The sequence below is a fragment of the Nomascus leucogenys genome, chromosome 19 (genome assembly GCF_006542625.1).
Source record: "Nomascus leucogenys isolate Asia chromosome 19, Asia_NLE_v1, whole genome shotgun sequence".
NCBI lineage: Eukaryota > Metazoa > Chordata > Mammalia > Primates > Hylobatidae > Nomascus > Nomascus leucogenys.
The window spans coordinates 35,947,231-35,964,904 of record NC_044399.1 but is presented as its reverse complement, the minus strand read 5'-3'; the positions used below and the strand labels follow the sequence as shown (position 1 = coordinate 35,964,904).

Sequence of the window (17,674 nt, the reverse complement as noted above, 5' to 3'; positions counted from 1 at the left end):
AAAGAAATAGCGTCGCTTATAGGCGGGTTTGAATACTAGCCCTGTAGCTTTGCTGAGAAATTGAGAAATTCTTGGCTGGAGTCCTGAATTGCATTAAATGGAGGGCGAGGGTTAAGGTGTTTGTTTTTTCTGCTTTCAGCTTGGTGTTTTTGGTTGTTGTTGTTGTTGCCCCAAGTGAGTCCAAAACCCAACAGGGAAAAGAACACTAAATCTGAAAACTTGAGAACCTTCTTTGACTCCATGGCCCATGTTCCAGATATACTAGGATGTGGTTGGGCGGCCCAGAGCTTCAGGTGGCCCTTCCCCCATGGCTTTGCTGAGTGCAGCCCAGGCAGCAGCTCTCACATGTTGGAGTTTGATGCCTGAGGCTCTCCCAGGGTGGACTTGCACACTGCTGGCTCTACCATCCTGGAATCTTGGGGATAGCCTCCTCCCCATGGCTCTCCTGGGCATTGCCCTAGTGGGGATGTTCTGTGATGTCCCTGCCCCTGTGGCAGTTCTCTGCCTGACCCCAAGGCTCTCTGGGACATACTTTGAAATGCAGGTGGAGGCAGCCATGTCCCACAGCTATTACACTCTGCACACCTGCAGAATGAGTACCACGTGGATGCCGCCAAAGAGTTTTCTGCCTGTGTCCTCTGGAGGGGTGACATCATGTCCCCCACTCCACCAGGACCCATTGAGCAACACTTGGAGCAGCCAAGGAGCACCACAGCACAGTGCGGGAACCAGAGACTTCAGGGAGTGCTGAGCAGCAAGCCCCAAGGTCCTCAGGGTGCCCCAGGGCCTTCCTTGGAAGCTGTACTGCCGTCAGTGCCCTGGCACCATGGTCCTGTGATGAGAGTGCAGCCTGAGCGATCTACAAAGTGCCTTCAGGGTCGCTCTTCTGTTGTCCTGGTGAGGAGCACAGCCCTGATCCATGCAGGCCTCCTGACCCACACCCTCGTGTTCTCTCCCAAACACACTTTCTTTTTTTTTTTTTTGAGACGGAGTCTCGCTCTGTCGCCCAGGCTGGAGTGCAGTGGCGGGATCTCGGCTCACTGCAAGCTCTACCTCCTGGGTTCACGCCATTCTCCTGCCTCAGCCTCCCGAGTAGCTGGGACTACAGGCGCCCGCTACCACGCCCGGCTAATTTTTCTGTATTTTTAGTAGAGACGGGGTTTCACCGTGTTAGCCAGGATGGTCTCGATCTCCTGACCACGTGATCTGCCCGCCTCGGCCTCCCAAAGTGCTGGGATTACAGGCTTGAGCCACCGCGCCTGGCACCAAACACAGTTTCTTATCCGTTCAAGATGGGCAGGCTGAGAAGGCTAAAAATTTCCCAAATCTTTAAGTTCTGCTTCCCTTTTGATTATAAGTTCTGACTCTAAATCATTCCTCTTTTCTTTCATTTTCCTATAAACCTTCAAGACAATCAAGCCGCTTCTTTTTTTTTTTCAAGACAGAGTCTTGCTCTGTCGCCCAGGCTGGAGTGCAGTGGCGCGATCTCGGCTCACTGCAAGCTCTGCCTCCCAGGTTCACGCCATTCCCCTGCCTCAGCCTCCGGAGTAGCTGGGACTACAGGCACCTGCCACCGCTCCCGGCCAAGCCAAATTTCAGTTTCATCACTCACAAGTTCTGCCTTCCACCAAACACTAGTGCTTTGCCACTTTATGGCAAGTGTCACTCACCTTTCCTCCAGTTTCCATTTACCTCTTCTTGATTTCCATCTGAGACTTCATCACAATGACCTTTCCTTTCCATATTCTTTTGTTTTGTTTTGTTTTTGTTTTTTTTTTTTTTTTTTTTAGAGACTGGGGGCTACCAATATGCCAGGAGACAGGCCTGGAACAGAGAGCCTTCCTGCACAGCCTCAGAAGAAACCCACCCTGCTGACACCTTGATCTTGGACCCACGGCCTCCAGTACTGCGAGACAGTAGGATTCTGTTGTTGAAGGTGCCCAGTCTGTGGTACTGTAAAAGAGCCCTAGGAAACTAACATAGCCTGTTAGCCTGCAGGGTGAAGAGATGGAATTCTCAATGGACCTCCAAGCTTACTGTCTACAGCTCCCAAAGTGTGCTGTGGGACCCTTGGGTGGGTGTAGGTATGCGAGGTAATTTTGGGTGGTGCAGGGCGAATAATGTCAACTTACATAATGGATTTATCTTACCGGATAAATCAGGGGTTCCCTCCTGTTTGGAACCAGGCTGCACAGCAGGAGATCAGCAGCCAGCCGGTGAGCAAAGCTTCATCTGTAGAAACAGCCACTCCCCATCCCTCGCATTACCGCATGAGCTCTGCCCCCTGTCGGATGAGTGGTGCCGTTAGATTCTCATAGGAGCATGAACCCTACTGTGAACTGCGCATGCCAGGGATCTAGGTTGCGTGCTCCTTATGAAATCTAATGCCTGGTGATCTATCACTGTCTCCCATCACCCCCAGATGGGACCATCTAGATGCAGGAAAACAAGTTCAGTGTTCCTACTTATTCTACATTATGGTGAGTGGTATAATTATTTCATTATATATTACAGTGAAATAATAATAGAAATAAAGCACACAGTAAATGTAATGCGCTTGAATCATCTCCGCATCATCCTTTCCCCTTCTCCGGGGTCCGTGGAAAAGTCTTCCGTGAAACTGGTCTCTGGAACCAAAAAGGTTGGGAACCACCGGTATAAATGCTTCTAAGAATAGTTAAGCAAATTAAGGTTTACATGCTGTTAAAAATATGGGTTTCTATGCTAAGAAAAATGTATGCACATGAAAACACTCTCTTGTTGTGGTCCAGGGAATCTAAACCATTCTAACAGAGAAACATGCAGCTTGGAGCTGGAGCTGCCCTCCCACATCCTGTCCACCTCATATCCCCTGCACCACACACACATGCACGCATGCATACAGACATGTACACATGCATACGCGCATGCACATGCATGCACACACACGCACACATGCACATAAATATATACATGTGCATACACCTGCACACACACACACTCACACAGACACACACTCTCACTGTGCTTCATGCCCTCACTAAGGTGGCCTGGGAGGGAATGCGTGTTTTTAAGAGGAATGAAGACAACTCAGGCCCCTTGTTCTCCTGGCGTTTGCACCAGTGTCTTCTCTGCAGACCATGCTTCAGTCTCTTTCTTGGCTCTCTCTCTTATTGAAAGCGAGAAGCAGAGCCCCTGCGTGTACCTGGCTGCTTAGGGTGCAAGCCAAGTTCACAAGCTTCCCAGGGAGCCTGGTGAGAAGAAGGTACTGCAGAGCCTCCCCAAAAGAGGCGTCAACTTTTGGTGGATCCTTGAGCCTAGGAAAATGATAGACGGGACATCACAGTTCATCAGAAGACACAAACAAAATCCTCTAAGGAAGAGCAGTGGTCAAAGGTTTTATTCTCTTGGAGAAGGGGTTCTCGGGGGCTGTAAGCAGCAGGCAGAAGACTTTATTGCATGTGTGGTTAGGTGATGGCGACCTACAGTTTTCACTGGGAACTGGGATCAAGAGTGACCCGACCTCCTCTGCAGCCACTAGGGATGAGTCAGCTGCCTCCTCTGCATGCTGACAAACCTTGGCTCTCATTTATGCCGCACTGCAAGCCAGCCACACCCCTGCCTCAGCAGCATAACCACCTCCTCCCGACTTTAGCCCTGACAGCGCTGCTTCCTGGTAGCCTTCCCCCTCCCACCATGGTCCAGGCAAGCCTAAAGGCCGGCTCCCTCCATCCACCCTTCCTGGGAACCACTCTACTGTCTGCTTACCCAGATGTCTTCACCTGGCTTGATCAAGATAGAACAGACAACAGGGATGATCCCCCAGCCTCTCCCAGGAAGGTTTGGAAAAATGCTCTCCATTTAGAAGCAGGTGCAGTGACAGGGCCTAGGGATGATCCCAGGCTTCTCATGCAAGCAGTAAGAAGGGCAAGGAGCCCAGTTTCATGTCCTTACCCTGGGAGGATGTGGCCAGGGCTCCACAAGTCCCTCGGGGGTAGGGGGGGTGCACAGGAGAGCAGATCCACCCTCCTTTTCAGGAAGTAGCCACCACCCCCAGGGAGCAGCAGATGGGGTGCACTGGCAGAGCCCCCCTCATGCTGTAGAGCAGGGCCAGCAGATCTGCAGTCAGCCTCAGCCCCAGGGGAGCTGCAAAACAGACTGAGACCCTCAGGTTTGGCTCTGTATACCCACCCAAATCTCATCTGGAATTGTAATCCTCCTGTGTCAAGGGAGGAACCTGGTGGGAGGGGATGGGCTCTGGGGACAGTTTCCCCCCTGCTGCTCCCCGATAGTGAGGGAGTTCTCAGGAGAGCTGATGGTTTGAAAGTGTGGCACTTCCTGGTTCTCCACTCACTCCCTCCTGCCGCCTTGTGGAGAAGGTGCCTGCTTCCCCTTCGCCTTCTGCCATGATTGTAAGTTCCCTGAACTGGGAGTCAATTAAACCTCTTTCCTTTATCGATTACGTAGTCTCGAGTATTTCTTTATAGCAGTGTGAAAACAAACGAATACCCCTTCCCTGAGGCACCTTCTCCTTAGGCAACCAGCTGCCCCCATGCTCCTCCTCTGCCCCCTGTTCTTTCTTTTCCCCTCATGAGGCCCAAGTGATAAACAGGGCCAGCCCCAGCCCCAGCCCCATCCTACCGCAGGCCTGTTGGCTGCTGGAGAGGCTGTGCTCCTTTCCTCTCCCCGAGCCTGCCTGATACGCTTTCTGGATCCTGGAGAAAACTGACCTCTATTCTCATACTGGTGCAACATCTTCCAAGACCTCAAAAAGCTGTACCATTTGAGCCAGTCTTTTTTCTTGTCTCCACTTGCTAGGGCTGTCATTGGGACAGTCCTAGAGGGTGGTGCCAATGGATGAGTGGATGGATGGACGGTAGTCCAGGGATGATGTCCCTGTCTGTCCTGAACCGGGCCCTTCCTCCAATGAGAAGCCTTCCTGAGTGAGTATATACAGTCATCCCTTGGTATCCATGGAGGATTAGTTCTAGGGTCCCCGGGAATGCCAAAATCCATGGATGCTCAAGTCTCTGATATAACATGGCGTAGTACTTACGTATAAGCTATGCCCATCCTCCCGTATACATTAGACCATTACTGGATTATTTATGATAATGTAATACAATGCAGATGCTACATAAATGGTTGTGATACTGTATTCTTTAGAGAATGATGACAAGAACAAAGTCAGCACGTGTTCAATAGAAACATAACCATCCAATTTATTTTCTGAATATTTTCCATCTGCTGTTGCTGAATCTACAGATGCAGAGCTCCTGGATACGAGAGCCAAGCGTGCTTTGAGAGTGGGGTGGGTGAGGTTGCTAATGAGTACAGGGGAGCAGGTGTTGATCAGGAGGGCCCTGCACTGGGGCATCTGGACGTCCTGCCTCAGGACTTGAGACTCCAGTTGGATGGCACAGGCAGACTCAGCCCAGGTCAAAGCCCTCCCCTTGCAGGTTCATTTTATCCCGAGCTCTTTCTGGCCCCTGGAATTTGGCATCCCCTAGGCCCTGGGTGGAAGGACAGATGAGCCAGGTTTTAGATAACATGTCTAGAAGAGTGAGCCCCTACTGTGTGCCCGGCACTTTCCCCACAGGATCCTCTAGCTAGAATAGGCAAGGGTCATGGAGAGAAATACCCAGTTAAAATGTCAGAAATGAAAAAGCGATACCATCAGAGACGCTCAAAAGACCATTAGGTAATAGTATGAGCATTTGTATTCTGAGATCCAACAGCAGCAGTCACTTCCCTCCACCCCTATGTGTATCCCAGGACCACCCTGGGCGGGGAGGGCTGAGGTTAGGGAGCACCCATGGATGCTCTGATGCCGGCCCTGGGCCTCGGGGGTGACAGTGATGAGGAACTGGGTGCACACATGAGTGGGGCAGCCGGGCCTGGCCAGAGAAGCAACACACACGTGCACAGACGTGTTTACCCACGTACGCGTGTGCACACACGTGCACAAACACATTGCAGGCAGGCATGTTGACGCCTCAGGCAGCAGAGGACCCTGACTCTGGGCCCTGCTGACCCGGGCAAGGCCCCCTTGTGATGCGTGCCATGACCTCAGAATGCCACTGGTGCTTAGCACCTATCCGCTCTCCAGCCTGCCTGTGTTCTACGGCAGTTACACAGAGGCAGTGGTGTTTGTGAGCAGCTGTGTTTTCTCCCTGAGAAGGTTTTCTCCCTGAGAGGCATACATAACCCAGGCCAGCTGATTGATCAGAATCAGGTGAGTGTGACCTGCTCTCTTCCCTCCAGGCTGACTTGGGGACAGTGGCTGTGGTACGGGCGGTGTTGGCCTCTGGGCAGCTACTGAGGAGGAGGGTCATCCCTGAGCACTCACAGGGAGCCCGTTCTACACTGCCTGTATTTTCTCTTTCATCCTCACGGTGGCTTCGTAGAGTGGGTGCTGTTCCCGAATGTACCCATTCGACAGGTGAGACGTCTGGGGTCAGAGAGGCGGTAACCGGCCCGAAAATCCGGACATGACCCTGGGTTTTGCTCTCAGCCCTGCTGTGTGCCGTGCTAGACTTCAGGCCTCAACCCTGTGACCTCCCTGCTCGAGATCCCAAATCTGCCCAGATTTCCGATCCCGATGGGGCAGAGCCTGGCCCTGGTAGAGACACTGGGATGGATCCACTGTGGGTGAGGAGGAGGGAAGGGTCCTCAGAACACACCTGGGGCCTAAGCTGGGTCCTGATGGTCACTGTGGGACCACTGGACAACACACGGTCCCTTGTCTGGGAGTGGCATGGGGAGCCTTCTGCCCTTGGGCAGTTGTGGAAAGTGAAGGAGCCCTGGAGGGCTGGCTGAGGGGAGACTATCTTCCCTTGTGTTCGAAGGGGTCCAGGCACTGGGCTTCTCCCCAAGTGTTTCTTATTCCGTCTGGCCTCGCTTTCCTTTTGCCCTGAGTATTCTCAGGAGGGACGGTCCATCTAGATGTCCTCCAGGAGCAAGGACCCACTGTTCTTCATCAGTGACCCAGGAAAATGAAGCCCCCTCCTATAGGGACAGCTCAGAATGGTGGAGTCCACAGTCCCTCCCCGAGAGATGTGGTGTCCATGAGCGCAGTGGCTGCTTTGGAGACAGTAGATCATTTTCATCCCTCATCCCCAAAACCAAACACACTCCCGCTCAAATGGCGTTATTCCTAAAGCAGCTTCACTGGTTAGCCCGAAGGGCCACGGTAGCCCAAGTGATGAGCGAGGTAGAACGGAGCAGTCAGGAGAGATCTTGTTCCCCATAGGAAACTGGGCATCTCTGTGGCCCTGAGTATCCCAGGAGGCCGATCGTACAGAGACCTCTGGTGCCTGACCCCAGTTCGCATCCACAACCCCGGAATAGCCCATCGCAGGCCCTTCACCCTTGGCTGGTGGACACCATTCAACCTGCCGGGGCAGGTATGTGCCCGTTTCATGGCATAAGGGGAAAACGGGATTCTCTGTCCAGGTCCCACTCTTCTCGAGTCCTTGGGAAGATGCTCACCCCTGCTTGCGGCTTCAGACTGCAGAGACCCATGGAGGTGTGGGCCACGGGGTTTGGCCCCTTTTTACCAGAGTGCAGTGGTGGAATGAAGGTTACACCACCAACCAGCATCTGGGAGCCCGGTGGGAGAGGTTCAGGTGTTCTCCGAAGCTGTCGGGTACAGCGTAACCTTTATCCAATTTTGTCTCACAGGATGAACGTGGTGGAGGATGCGGAGAGTTGGCGGGCGCAGGAGCGAGAGGACATCATCAGGAAATATGCAAAGGTACAGTTCGGTCTGCTTCTTGGAGGGAGGCCTCTTCCAGTGCGCCCTGGTCAAAGGGTCCTGGGTTCCCTAGGAGCACAGGGCAGGGACGGGTGGCCAATACCCCCAGGTCCTTGCACCCTTTACCTTGGACCCCTCACCAAGGCTCCCTCTGGGTTACAGGGGCACCGAGCCGGGCTGCCAGAGGACAAGGGGCCTGTGCTTATCGGAATGTTCGAACACGTGGATCCGTTTGGGATTGTGCAGTGAGTCCTCTGTGCTCCCCTCACCCCTAAAGCATCTGTCTCAGCTCAGGGATGGGTTTGCGTTTAGAAAGGCCTTTCTGACACAGGACATGTCTTGCCAGCTCGGGTCAACCTCCTTTCCAGGGTCAGAACTCCCCCCTGGCTCCCCTGCAGGTCCAGCCCGAGGTTGTTGTTAGGCCAGAGGTGCAAGGCCCATCTAGGGAGCCGGTGGGAATGGAGACTGGGCTAGGTCAGGCCCCTGGGCTCTCAGCAGTTCTGTCGGCAAGTCAGCACAAGAGGAGCAGGGCAGCCCGAGGGTCTGGGCCTGTCTACCAGGAGACAAGCCCAGTGAGATCCAAGGGTTGTGGCCACAGGGTGAGGAGACACCTGGCCCAGCCTCGGGGCTGTTGTCCAGCAGGTCTCTCAGAGCCCACCTGCCCCTGTCCTCCCCCATTTCCCTAGAGTTACAGCCCTCACTGTCCCCATGGGGAAGGGGGAAAGGTGTGGGGACAGTGGGGGCTTTGGCCCTAAGAGAATGGGGGAGAAGATGGGCAGGGCCCCACTCTGGGCATCTCAGGGTGAGGCCGGGGAGGCAGCAGGGCTTGTGACTGAAGACCCTGGGTCTGGTGCTGGGAAGGGATCTGGGGCCAGGTAAGAGGAGCCCAGCCTGGAGCCCATCCTTCAGGGATCAGAGGATGGAGAGACAGCGGATCCCGGGGGACGTAGGGTGGGAGGGAGCTGATGAGTCGTGCCACTTCTGAAACGCAGGGTGTGTGGTTCAGATGCAGGGAGAGGCAGGTGGATGCTGGGAGGTCAGAGCCTGCAAGAGCCTTGGGGCTGTCAAGTGGAATGGGCCCCTGGTGCACCCAGAGTACACCGGGCAGGTCTCAGGGCATCCTCCCTTGACCCTGGTGGGGTGATGTGGTCGATCCCTGAGGGATTCCTGTCAGGGCCCGGTCGCCCACCCTGGGCGGCCCCCATCCCATCTCAGGGCTGACCTTTCTCAGCTCCAGCAGAAAGCACCACCTCGAGTCCAGGATGGGCAGCCCCATTGTGCAGCCTGACCACCCCCACGCCAGGGGCCCCGGTAACCCCGGCCAGGCTGTCCCTGCACTCCTTCTTCTCCCAGGTCCTGCCCCTCCTGGGAGTCAGCCCCACAGGAAGGCCCTTGTCCTCCCTTCCCTGTGCCTTCTCCTGGGCTGAGCCCTGAGCTGGGTAGGGACAGAGCCAGTCCTTTCTGGGGGTTGGCTCCCGGGCTGGGGCGGCTCCAGGCCCTGTGCAGGTCCTCAGCTCTGCCTGGGTTGCCTTACAGTGAGACGGAGCTGCCTCCTCTGACTGCGCGGGAGGCAAAGGTAAGAGCCTGATGCATGGAGGGGCTGGTCCAGGGACGTAGGGACTGGGCGGGTGGGCAGTGAGGCAGAGGAAGCAGCTGGCCTGGGCGCTGGCGGGTGAGGACAACACTCTGTCACTGGGAGAGGGAGCAGAGACCCGACCCCAGGTTGATTTAACTTTGGCAGTTTGATAAAATTCCAAAGTGAGAACCACAGTCCTGGCTTGGGGGTGGCTTCCCGCTTGTGTCGGGACCCGACCTAGAGGCTGGGACCTAAGACTGGTGTGTCTGTGGCCTGAGGATGGCACATCCCGGGGTCCCAAGGCCAGCCCACTGGTGCTCATTTGCTCAAAGGCTGTCAGCCCTTAGGGTCTGCCCTTCCCTGGCTCCTTCCAGCTGGGTCCCACCAGGGCTCCAGAGCCCAAGACCCAGCATCCACGGGCAGCTCTGGGAAGCCCGGCAGCTCCACTAACTCCAACATTCCTCATTTGACAGCGAACTCGGCGCGAGACAAGGAGAAACAGCAAGTGGCTGGAGATGCTGGGCAAATGGGAGACGTACAAGAACAGCGAAAAGGTAATGTGTGGAGGGAGAGGCCCCCAGAAGCACTCTCTGCAGAGACAGGGGACAGGCACCCATGGCTGTGGCCTGGCACCGTCAGCCTCTCAGAGGGCGCGTGGCATACTGTCCTCGCCCAGAGGACTGCAGGCCTGGTCGCCAGATTGCCTGCCTATTCGTGCAAGCGTCACCTTGCTGGGAGGGAATCTGAATCTAGGGCTGGGACCACCTGGAGCTGAAGGCTAGGGATGCCCTGGTGACCCGAAGGAAGAAAAAGGTTCAGATCAGAGTTTTGACCCTGAGTGTCCATCCACTCTTTCAGTCCTGGGAAGGGAGACCCTGTCCCAGCTCGATCTCACCTCTACTGAGGAATCATGGGGCCAAAACCGACAATTCCCAGAATCCCCGGGCTCTGGTCCTCACTGGGGTCACCCCGTGGCCTGTAACACCAGACTGTTTTCTGCCCACAGCTCATAGATCGCACATACAAGGGGATTCCCAGGAACATCCGGGGCCGGGCATGGTCAGTCCTCCTGAACGTTCAGGAAATCAAATCAAAAAACCCCGGCAAATACAAGGTACACTCAGCCAGAGCACAACAAACGGGACAGGCCGTGTCAGGGGCCCAGGTCTCCAGCTGGAGGGAACATCAAACCCACCCTGGGGGGCATGGGGGAGGATGGTCAGATGCACATCCTGGGCACGGACGGTGGCATAGTCACCACAGACAGACTCGGCTCTGGTGACCCTCCCTGGCTTCAATAACAAGCCAAAAAGCAGCTTTCTGCAGAAGGAAACCTTCTTTCCCGAAGTGCTGACCGTGGGCTGACTGCCATTTGGGGCAGGGAGTCTTCCATGTGTTCTGAGGCTGCTTCCTCCTCTTGGCCCTGCCCTACAGCTCATGAAGGAGAAGGGCAAGAGGTCATCTGAACACATCCATCAGATCGACCGGGATGTTAGCAGGACTCTCCAGAACCATGCCTTCTTCAGGCGTCGATATGCAGCCAAGTAAGCCTACGGGAGCCACAGGGTCCCAGCGGAGATGGGGTGAATGAGAGGGATGGGCACTTCCCCAGAGCAGAAGCCAGGGTCACCCAGGAGGGATGACAGAGCCACCAAGAGCTCTCCTGGCCCAGGGAGCAGCCGGCACCATGAACCGAGCACCTCCCTGGTTCCAAGCCCTGGGCCAGGCTGGAACATGTGGGGCCAGAACCCAGGAGGATCCTGAGGAGACAGAAGACAGCAAAGAAAATCATGCACAATGGTGAAAGGTGCTCTCCCTGACCCACGGGGACCCGTGGTAGGACCCACGGGAGGGTGGCAGGATGGAGGGCCCATGAGCCTACCCAGACAACACTGACAGCACCAAACGCTGGGAGAATTATGGGTCCTGGAAACTCTCATCCAGGTCTGCTGGGAACATGACACGGCACAGCCACGTTCGCAGCCAGTTGGGCAGTGGCTCACAAAGCTCAATGGACTTGAACCAAGTGTCCCCAAGGTGTCACAGATATTGAACCCACTGATTTGGAAACTGACATCCACATGAAACCTGCATGCCAGGTTCACTGCTTGATTCACCGTCACTCACACACCGAGCCTTCGGGGACGGCCTTCAACACGGGCATGGGGAGAGACAGGCTCGTCCTCCCTTCAAACGGAAGACCCAGCGAGAAAAGGGAACGAGCCAGTGATGCCCGCACGGATATGGGTGGATCCTAGATGCATTTTGCTAAGGGAAAGAAGCCAGACCCAATAAGCTACCACAGTAGCATTCCCATTCCTAGGCCATTCTGGAAAAGGCCAAACCACAGGGACTGAGAAGCAGTCTGGGTGGCCAGGGGCTGACGAATCGGGGAGAGGCTGGGTGCATAGGGGCCACCCTGGAGACTTGGAGGATGAAGGAGTCACTCCAGGAGGGGCTGGAGCGGTGGCCGGGAGACTCTGCACATTGGTTTGGAACTGTGGAGGAACTGTACACCCAGAGACTGAACTGGCGTGTGTGCAAACTGGAAAAAAAAATCATTCGGAGTGAAAAGGATCGGTCAACTCACTGTACCACTGGGCTATTTGCATGTCACAGATGTGGCTTTTACTGAAACATTTCTTCAACAGTCTCAGGCCCCGAAGAGCTCACTGCTTTTCTGGTGAATCATCTGAATGTGAAATGGGATTTGTTGTTAGGATTTGTAGACAAAGTGAAACTAACAGCATCTGCACAAACCAAACCATAGCCCCCTTTCTCTGTTTCCTAGGCAGCGGGAACTCTTCTACATACTCCTGGCATATGCGGAGTATAACCCGGTGAGTATTCCCGGCAGTGAGGTTCCTGGGCCGTATTTCCATATTCACGGGAGTGGGTGTCTGGTGGGGGTGTCGTTGCTTCTTTTAAAGTTGGTATTTGTGACCCACCAGGTTATAGGAGGTAGGATTCCAGCTCCCCGCTGGCATAAACCTCCAAGCAAGGGGGTGGTGTCAAGGGGTCAAGCTGAGACACAAAGGAGTTGGGGCCTGGACTCCTGGTGTCACCTGGGCCTGACCACCACTTCTCAGAACAAGAAGTGACGCCCTCCTCCTGGGGCTGCCCCAAAGCCTGGGAGCTTGGCAGCCTCACACGCAGGATGGTGGTCTCAGGAGACATTTTGGACAAGGTGCTGAAGTGCCTGATGGACTTGGCTCTTGTCATGAAATGAATTTGCATCCTGAGGAAGACCCTTCTTCAGAGGAAGCCTGTCCAGTCACCTCTGCCCTCTCCAGTGACATGAGTCCTCCCAGGTGACCTCAGCCCTCCCAGCTGATGTCCTTCCATAGTGACTCTGGCTCTTGCAGGAGGTGGGCTACCGCAGGAACCTGAGCCACATCGCCGCCTTGTTCCTCCTGTATCTGCCTGAGGAGGACGCATTCTGGGCCCTGGTGCAGCTGCTGGCCAGTGAGAGGCACTCCCTGCAGGGTAGGTGAACAGCTGCCCCTGGGGCCTCATGCAGCCAGACCCGGGGACGGCCACCGTGGCCAGGTGATCTCGGCTTTCAGCCAAGGCACCCTCCTTGTGTCGCTGGCTCGTTGGGAGCCTTTAGGACGTCTCTTCTGAGGGTCCCACAGGAGTCCGCAGCTGGCCCCCCACAGCCCAAGTCAGACAACTTTCCACCCCATCAGCAGAGGGCATCTCATCCTCCCCGTGGCCACCCTCTGTATCCCGGAGCCACGGCCTCCGGCTCTGATTCTGTGCAGCTGACTCTCCCCTCCCTGAGAGTCCTCCTGCCCTCCAGCTGCCGGGGCTCCCGCTGCCCTTGGTGCGCACGAATGGGCCGACCAAGCCCAGGTGGCAGCATCTCCCCATCCCGTGTCCCCTGGCCCGACCCCACTTCCAGGAAATGACCAGGAAGCCCAGTACCCACACTGTTCTGGCTGCCCTGCTGTGGCCTCAAAGTCAGGCTTGCCCCTTCTGCACCCTGGCCCAGGAGGCCTCCAGGGGAACCTCCAGCCAGGCTCCAGGGGATGTTCCCGCCCCACCTCCCCAGGGTAAAGGCCGAAAGGTGGGGTCACCAGATGGGAGGGTGGGAGGCCTTCGGGTTTGGGGGCCTCTCAAGCTGCCCAGCTCTTGCAGCTGATGGCTCCACATCTTGGGGGAAGGCTCTGATTTCATGATGGGCTGGGGGCCTCTCAGGATTCCACAGCCCAAATGGCGGGACAGTCCAGGGGCTCCAAGACCATCAGGAGCATGTGGTACCCACGTCACAACCCAAGACCATGTGGCATCTGGTGAGTTTATGGTCCCCTCGGCTCTTCCCCAGAGGCCCTGCATCCCGTGGGGCTGGAGGAGCAGGGGGGCTGGAGCCCCTCGTGGGGCTGGTGACTGGCTGAGTCCCAGCCAGGGCCTGACCTGGGATGCCGGGTTCTCCATGGGCTGGGAGTTGGTTTCCTTTCCTGCCCTGGAGGAGACAGAGGCACAGGGATGGGGCCCCAGCTCCCGCAGAGCAGGGCAAAGGGCAGTGTGTCCACCGAGAGTGTGGGAAGGGGACGGTGTCGCGGGGAGCCCTGGACACTGCCCAGTGTTCTGCACTAGGCATAGGTTCTTCAGAGGCCCTGGAAGAGGGAGGTTTTTAGGGCAGCCCAGTGGCCTGAGCACCTCTGTTACTCCCATCAGGACCAGGACATAGACGCTGGTCTATGCGGGCAGCATCTCTCGTTAGGCTGGCTTCTCCGGACGTTAATGAAGGTAAGGCGGCATAGGGAGACCCTGGCTCAGGGACCTTCGTTGCCCTGCAGTGCCCTGCTTCCTCAGTCCGGCAGTCTGGCTCACCCCCAGCGCACAGGAGGCTCAGGCGGGTCCCCGAAGGACACGCAAGCAAAACCCTCTGCCCAAGAGGGGTCATCCCAGGGCAGTGGCTGGGGCTCAGGCCCAGCCTCATGGGCAGACTGGGCCAGGACCTGACTTGAGAGGGCTCAGGGAAGCCTCAAGCGCTGGGCAAGCCCCTCTCTCCAGGAGCCACATCTCCACTCATATGAGTGCCCCCCACGAGGAGCTGCAAGACCTTGCCTGACCCAGCATCCTGGAGGGCCCAGGCGACGCTCATGGGGAAGGCCACTGACTCTGGGGACTGAAACCCCAATGGGCACAGCTCAAGCCACAGCCCCAACCTGGAAGGGCCAGGTTCTCCCACGCCTGCTGTCTCCACAGATCTCTCTCGGGCTGACCCTGCGCCTGTGGGACGTTTACCTGCTACAAGGAAAACAAGCACAGATGCACATGACCAGCATTGCATTCGAGGTGCAGAGCAGTAAGTCTACGTGTGCCTAATGGGGCCTGGGGAGCCCCGGGGTCAGACCCCGACTGGCCCGAGGGCAGCTTCCTCACACTGTCCTCACAATCCCCTGTTCTGGCTCAGAGGGAGGTCTGGCCAGGTGGGCCGGGAAGGGCACTGTGACAGCGAGCCCATCCCCCACATGACCCAGATGAAAGTCAGGAGTGTGGCGGGCACTTCCCTGTCCAGGTCGCCCCCCAGTCACAGCCTCCTGTGCACATCTGGACCACAGGGGTGGCCACAAAAGGATCCAGCACCACCCAGTGAGAGGCCGAAGTGGCCATGGGGTACGGGCTGGCCCCCTCCCAGGGAACTCTTCTGGCCTGATGTCCACCCTGTCCCTAGAGCGCCTCAAGGAGACCAGTTCCGGCCTGTGCGCATGCATCGCGAGCCAGTTCTGCCATCACTGGGCCAGGGATGATGACACAGTGCTCAAGCACCTCAGGGCCTCTGTGAACAAACGAGGGAGGAAGCAAGCGGACCTGCCACCCCCAGGTGGGCTCCAGTGCCGTGTCCCCTCCCATGTCACCCTCTGGGGCAGTCAACAGTGGGGGAGGGCCCAGGACCTGCAACCCTACTACCTGGGCCTTCCTCTTCACCTTTTCTTCCTCCTCTTCCTCCTGGACTCTAAGAAAGTACAGGAGGCCCACCGGTCCTCAGGGCAGGCGCTCAGTGCCTGTGTACTGGACGTGTTGTGCACGCAGGAGGGGGATGTGAGCAAGACCCTCCCTCAAGCCCCCCCCACTTTCCACGGTGTCTGGCTCTCCCCCTACAGGGCCCTCAAAGTTACTAGAGGAGCCAGACCCATTTGTGGGAGACCCCGCATCTCCCTGCAAGCACCCACAGCCTCAGAGAGCAGCAGAGGCCCCTCACTCCTGCACACTCCTCCAAGGTTGCCAGGACAACAAGCCTTGAGCCAGGGAGACAAGGGAATTGGGGGCCCCTGACCCCCAGAGCATTCAGGGAGAGGGCACAGGAGGGACCCCGGGCCCAGAGCCAGAGCCAAGAATTCAGCCCGATGTGGGAACAGTCAGTCCTGGCATGGACTGGGCAGCCCAGGAGGGCAGAGGGTGACCCACGTCCGGGCCCAAAAACCCACTGCAGAGATGGGTCCCCATGTGAGGTGGCAAGGGGCTGGGTGACATCCAAGGACCCTCCCACCTGAGTTCTGACTGGGGGCCGTATCCCAGGCCCAACAGCCCTGGGACGAATGTGTGTGGCAGGAAACCCACAGCCAGTCCCATCCCTGGGGGCAGTCCCAGGAGCCACCCGCCATGCCACGACAGCTTCCCCACGCCAGGCAGCACACACCCCCCCTCTGGGATCAGCAGACTACAGGCTTGTCCTCAGTGTCAGGCCACGGGGGCCACACAGAGACCCCGAGGACTACAGAGATGCAGGCAGGTGGGGCCCAGCCCGGAAAGGCCTGCATGGGCTCCCTGGAGACGCTGACCACGTCTGTTTTCCTTTCAGCCAAAGCCGAGCAAGGGTCCTCGGCACCCAGGCCTGTGCCAGCTTCACGTGGCGGCAAGACCCTCTGCGAGGGGGACAGGCAGGCCCCTCCAGGCCCACCAGCCCAGTTCCAGCAGCCCATTTGGTCAGCTTCCCCGCCAAGGGCACCTCGTTCTTCCACACCCCGTCCTGGTGGGGCTGTCTGGGAAGACACCTACCCTGTGGGCACTCAGTGTGTGCTCAGCCCGGCCCTGGCTCAGGGAGGACCTCAGGGTTCCTGGAGACTGCTGCGGTGGAACTCCATGCCCTGTCTCCCGACGGACCTGGATGCAGGGGACCCTTGTTTTCTCCATTATGATTTCCAACAGAGCTACTGGGTCCGTGCCATATCCCAGGAGGACCAGCTGGCCACCCGCTGGCAGGCTGAACACTCTGCCGAGGGAGTGAGATTGGCTTTAGCGGAACAGAACGATGCGGGCATGGACTTCCGGGCCCTGCCCTGCGCCCAGCACTGATTCCGACCAGGACACCTCCTTCGCAGCTAGGGACGAGGAGCAGTGCACTCCCATCTCAGGGCCTTATTATTTAGTTAATAGGATTGTACTCATGTTACATTTCTCAATTTTTTTTAAGAGATAAAGTCTCACGCTGTCACCCAGGCTGGAGTGCGGTGGTGCAATCATGGCTCACTGCTTCCTGGAACTCATGGGCTCCAGCAATCCTCCTGCCTCAGCCTCCTGACTAAGTGGGACTATAGGCACACGCCACCGTGCCTGGCTAATTTCTTTGACTTTTCTCTAGAGACAGGGTCCACCCGCGTTTCCCAGGCTGGTCTCAGACTTCTAGACTCAAGTGAACCTGAACCTCCCGCCTCGACCTGTCAAATTGCTGGGATTACAGGTGTGAGCCACCACACCCGGCCTGAATCTCTTATGTGCCATGCTACTACAAAACGTCATTATTAGGGGCAGCTGGATGGAAGGTGTAGGAGGACGCTGTAGTGCCTTTACAATATTTCTGTATATCTAAAATGATTTCAACAGGAAACATTTGTTTCAAAACGTGAAGGTTTTGACGACACCATGAGCCTGGCTTTGTACTTTAAACTCATGGAAGGAGAACCACCTTCACGTTTTGAAATAAATGTTTCCTGTTGACATGATTTTAGATATACAGGAATATTGTAAAGGCATAACAGTGTCCTCCTACACCTTCCATCCCACCTCCCCTCATAATGACGTTTTGTAGTAGCATGGCACATAAGAAATTCAGGCCGGGTGTGGTGGCTCACACCTGTAATCCCAGCAATTTGAGAGGTCGAGGCGGGAGGTTCAGGTTCACTTGAGTCTAGAAGTCTGAGACCAGCCTGGGAAACGTGGGTGGACCCTGTCTCTAGAGAAAAGTCAAAGAAATTAGCCAGGCACGGTGGCGTGTGCCTATAGTCCCACCTAGTCAGGAGGCTGAGGCAGGAGGATTGGTGGAGCCCATGAGTTCCAGGAAGCAGTTAGCCATGATTGCACCACCGCACTCCAGCCTGGGTGACAGAGTGAGACTTTATCTCTTAAAAAAAAAT

The 17,674-nt window shown here is 56.6% G+C and overlaps 1 protein-coding gene across 1 annotated transcript; it reads left to right on the top strand.

Moving 5' to 3' along the window:
• The first annotated feature begins 6,359 nt into the window (after positions 1 to 6,359).
• Positions 6,360 to 16,788, top strand: LOC101179111 (TBC1 domain family member 3G-like). The gene is made up of 15 exons (XM_030800168.1): positions 6,360 to 7,385; positions 7,663 to 7,735; positions 7,898 to 7,980; positions 9,272 to 9,311; positions 9,785 to 9,865; positions 10,318 to 10,425; positions 10,746 to 10,855; positions 12,103 to 12,151; positions 12,677 to 12,797; positions 13,512 to 13,606; positions 13,992 to 14,063; positions 14,526 to 14,625; positions 14,995 to 15,144; positions 16,123 to 16,558; positions 16,599 to 16,788. Exons 2-15 carry the CDS (start codon positions 7,664 to 7,666, stop codon positions 16,738 to 16,740), a joined length of 1,659 nt encoding a protein of 552 aa, XP_030656028.1. The 5' UTR covers positions 6,360 to 7,385; position 7,663; the 3' UTR covers positions 16,741 to 16,788.
• Positions 16,789 to 17,674: the final 886 nt, after the last annotated feature.

Coding starts and splice junctions, on each gene's coding strand:
- LOC101179111 (XM_030800168.1), top strand. CDS start 7,664: ATGAACGTGGTGGAGGATGCGGAGAGTTGGCGGGCGCAGGAGCGAGAG. Junction 9,866..10,317: donor CGTACAAGAACAGCGAAAAG/GTAATGTGTGGA, acceptor TTCTGCCCACAG/CTCATAGATCGCACATACAA. Junction 15,145..16,122: donor AGCGGACCTGCCACCCCCAG/GTGGGCTCCAGT, acceptor TTTTCCTTTCAG/CCAAAGCCGAGCAAGGGTCC.